Consider the following 745-nt stretch of genomic DNA (forward strand, 5'->3'; position numbering starts at 1 on the left):
ATACTCCCCACCCAATACTCTGGTGACACCATTTCGGATTCTGCTAACCCCTTCCGGGGGGTCTGCCCTGAAGCTGGGAGGTTCTGGAAATTGGTTTTCCTTCTGGAAGTTGCTCAGTCTAGGCAGCGGATGGGGGGGGGGGGGGCATGATATCGATTGTCTGTCCAGAGAAGAAAAGATTCATGACAGCTGATTACCTCTTCAGAATCCGCGTGACCATGGCTCCATGTCTCTATGAAGTCACACGTCTCATACCCTTTCCCACTGCCCACTGACATCTGGGCGTGTGTGTGTGTGTGTGTGTGTGTGTGTGTCCACCATGGCAGAGCTGTCTGTCTCCAGCACTAGGAGAGGAGGTGGGGGCCCTGGTGGGTGGGACAAGGAAGGACATGAGGTCCTCCCCTTCAAGGATGGCCCCGCCCCCATCAGTGAAGGAGACCACCCAGCAGTGGTTGGGATGAGGAGCTGCTCAGCCTGATCCCTGTGTGTCCCCCACCCCCCCCACTGTCTCTGTAGCTGAAAAAGATTGGAGGTGGGGGCTTTGGTGAGATCTACGAGGCCATGGACCTGCTGACCAGAGAGAACGTGGCCCTCAAGGTGGAGTCAGCCCAGCAGCCCAAGCAGGTCCTCAAGATGGAGGTGGCCGTGCTCAAAAAGCTGCAAGGTATGGGCCTAGGGCAGGGGGATGGGTGGGGGAACTGATGGAGCCAGGGGCTGGGAGAGGAGATGGAGCCAGGGGCTGGGA

The 745-nt window shown here is 58.3% G+C and overlaps 1 protein-coding gene across 1 annotated transcript in view; it reads left to right on the top strand.

Moving 5' to 3' along the window:
* The window catches only part of TTBK1 (tau tubulin kinase 1), a 45,837-nt gene that overhangs the window by 4,169 nt on the left and 40,923 nt on the right, over positions 1–745 (top strand). Inside the window, exon 2 of the mRNA XM_006776446.2 lies at positions 517–664. Within this exon, the coding sequence (XP_006776509.1) occupies positions 517–664 (148 nt within the window). The remainder of the gene's footprint in view (positions 1–516; positions 665–745) is intronic.

The sequence above is a fragment of the Myotis davidii genome, unplaced genomic scaffold (assembly GCF_000327345.1).
Source record: "Myotis davidii unplaced genomic scaffold, ASM32734v1 scaffold167, whole genome shotgun sequence".
In the NCBI taxonomy this organism is placed as follows: Eukaryota; Metazoa; Chordata; class Mammalia; order Chiroptera; family Vespertilionidae; genus Myotis; species Myotis davidii.